The following is a 2,500-nucleotide window of genomic DNA, read 5'->3' as shown; positions in this document are numbered from 1 at the left end:
TGAAAACAATAATAACAATGAAAATAATGACAATCATTAAAATAATGATGATAATGATAACAATAATGATAATGATAACAGTATTAATGACAATAACAACAATGGTAATAATGGTAGTAATGAACATAATAATAATCATAATACTTAAGAAAATAATTATTATGAAAATAATAATAACGATGAAAGGAATAGTAACAATAATAATAAAAATAATCCTAATCATTACCATAATGATAATGATGATAATGACAATGATAATAATGATGACAATAATAGCAATGATATTAAAAATAGTAAGGATGATAATGATAGTGATGATAACAATAATGGTAATGTTAATAATAAACACAATAATGACAATGATAACAATGATAATGATAATAATGATTATTATCATTACTATTATCATCATTAGCATTATGATAACGAAAATAAGAAGAATCATGATAGCAGTGATGAAAATGATAGCATTACTGTCATTAATATTACCATCATTCTTATCAATGTCATTATAATTATCATCATCATTACTATTATTATTGATATCATTATCATGATAACAATGATGATAATGACAATAATAATGATGATGCTGATAATGGTAGCAAAGATAATAATAACAATATAATAATGATAATGATAACAATGATAACAATAATGATATTAAAAATAATGATAAAGATAGTGATGATAACGATAATAATGATAACAACAATGATTAATAATAATGATGATAATGATTATGTTAATGAGAATACTAATAATAATGACAATGATAATAATAATAATAATAATAATAATAATTATTATTATTATTATTATTATTATTATTATTATTATTATTATTATTATTATTATAATGGTGATAATAATAACTTGGAAACGTAAAAATAAAGCGAGGAATTTTTCAGGGGAATAGTTTATCACCACTGCTGTTTGTTTTGACGATGATCCCGTTGACGCTGTTGCTAAGGAAAATAAATATTTTTTTATGAAGTAAAGAAGAAAGGAGAAAGAATTAACCATTTACTTTTCATGGACTTGAAATTATTCGCAAAAGATAAAGATCAAATTGATAGTTTAGTAAATACAGTCAGAATATTCTCAGAAGATATCAAGATGGAGTTTGGATTATCTAAATGTGGAGAGCTAATCATAAAAAGAGGAAAAGTAGTTGAAAGCGATGGTCTCTGCATGCCAGATGGTGCAATGATGAGAAATGTTGAGGAAAGTGGATACAAGTATCTTGGTGTCTTGGAAGTGGATGGAATAAAGCATGATCAAATGAAAGATCAAGTAAAGAAAGAATATACCAGAAGGGTCAGAAACATATTGAAATCAAAGTTAAACGGAGGAAATATAATCTCAGCCATTAATTCAAGAGCGGTATCAGTTGTCAGATACGGAGCAGGAATCATAAAGTGGACAAAGAATGAATTGGAGGAAATGGACAGGAAAACAAGAAAGCTGATGACAATGTATGGGGCGCAACACCCAAAAGCAGATGTTGATAGGTTGTACTTGAAAAGATATGATGGTGGAAGAGGCTTGCTTGGCGTTGAAGATTGTGTGCAGGCAGAAGTCAACAGTCTTGATAAGTACTTACGCGCGTCAGAAGAAAACATGTTGAAAGGAAGTAAACATCAGTAGTATTCTTGAGAACAAGAAGCATGGGCTGAGCAGAGAGGATATACAGAAAAGTCATAAAGAGAGATACGAGAACAAAGGATTGCATGGACAGTTCCATAAAGCTACGGTGAAAGTAAAGAGCAATAAATCATGGGATTGGCTAAGAAAAGGATATTTGACAAAAGAAACAGAAAGTACAATCATAGCAGCACAAGATCAAGCCCTTTGCACAGGGAATTTGAGGAAACGAGTCTATGGAGAGGATATTGATTCAAGTTGTAGAGTGTGTGGTGCTGCAGAAGAAACAGTGGCACATATTGTGTCAGAATGCCAGAAACTAGCACTGAAGGAATACAAAGAAGTTAGGCATGACAATGTTGCAAAAGTGATCCACTGGAAATTATGTGAAAAATGGGGAAATTGAGAAATCTGATAAGTGGTACACACACAAGCCTGAAAAAGTATTGGAATCCGACGAGTGCAAGATTTTATGGGATTTCCCCATACAAACAGACAAGACACTGGAACACAATAGACCGGATATCACTGTAATTGAGAAAAATAGCAAAAAATGCCTTCTTATCGACCCAGCATGCCCATTTGACACTCGTATTGAAAGGAAAGAAGAAAAGTGCAACAATTACTGCGACTTAAAATATGAGATTGCAAGAATGTGGAGAATGAAAGAAGTTGAAGTAATCCCTGTAGTTGTAGGGGCATTAGGATCTGTGACGAAAGACTTTGAAAAATGGGTTCAAAAGCTAGATTTGGGAATAACAGCAGAAATGTTACAAAAGCCTTGTTTACTTGGAACAGCCAGAATTATTCGGAAAGTCTTGGACATGAAATGAAGAAATTAGGGATGCTGCAA

At 30.9% G+C, this 2,500-nt stretch overlaps 1 protein-coding gene across 1 annotated transcript in view; it reads left to right on the top strand.

Annotated features, from left to right (window-relative positions):
• LOC138862166 (uncharacterized) overlaps window positions 1–2,480 on the top strand; it is a 6,727-nt gene extending 4,247 nt beyond the window's left edge. Inside the window, exons 2-4 of the mRNA XM_070123344.1 lie at window positions 1,061–1,636; window positions 1,821–1,990; window positions 2,082–2,480. Coding sequence (XP_069979445.1) covers window positions 1,061–1,636; window positions 1,821–1,990; window positions 2,082–2,480 — 1,145 coding nt within the window. The remainder of the gene's footprint in view (window positions 1–1,060; window positions 1,637–1,820; window positions 1,991–2,081) is intronic.
• The last annotated feature ends 20 nt before the right edge of the window (window positions 2,481–2,500 follow it).

This window comes from Penaeus vannamei, chromosome 7 (genome assembly GCF_042767895.1).
Source record: "Penaeus vannamei isolate JL-2024 chromosome 7, ASM4276789v1, whole genome shotgun sequence".
Classification (NCBI taxonomy): domain Eukaryota; kingdom Metazoa; phylum Arthropoda; class Malacostraca; order Decapoda; family Penaeidae; genus Penaeus; species Penaeus vannamei.
This window is presented reverse-complemented; position numbering and strand designations above follow the sequence as displayed.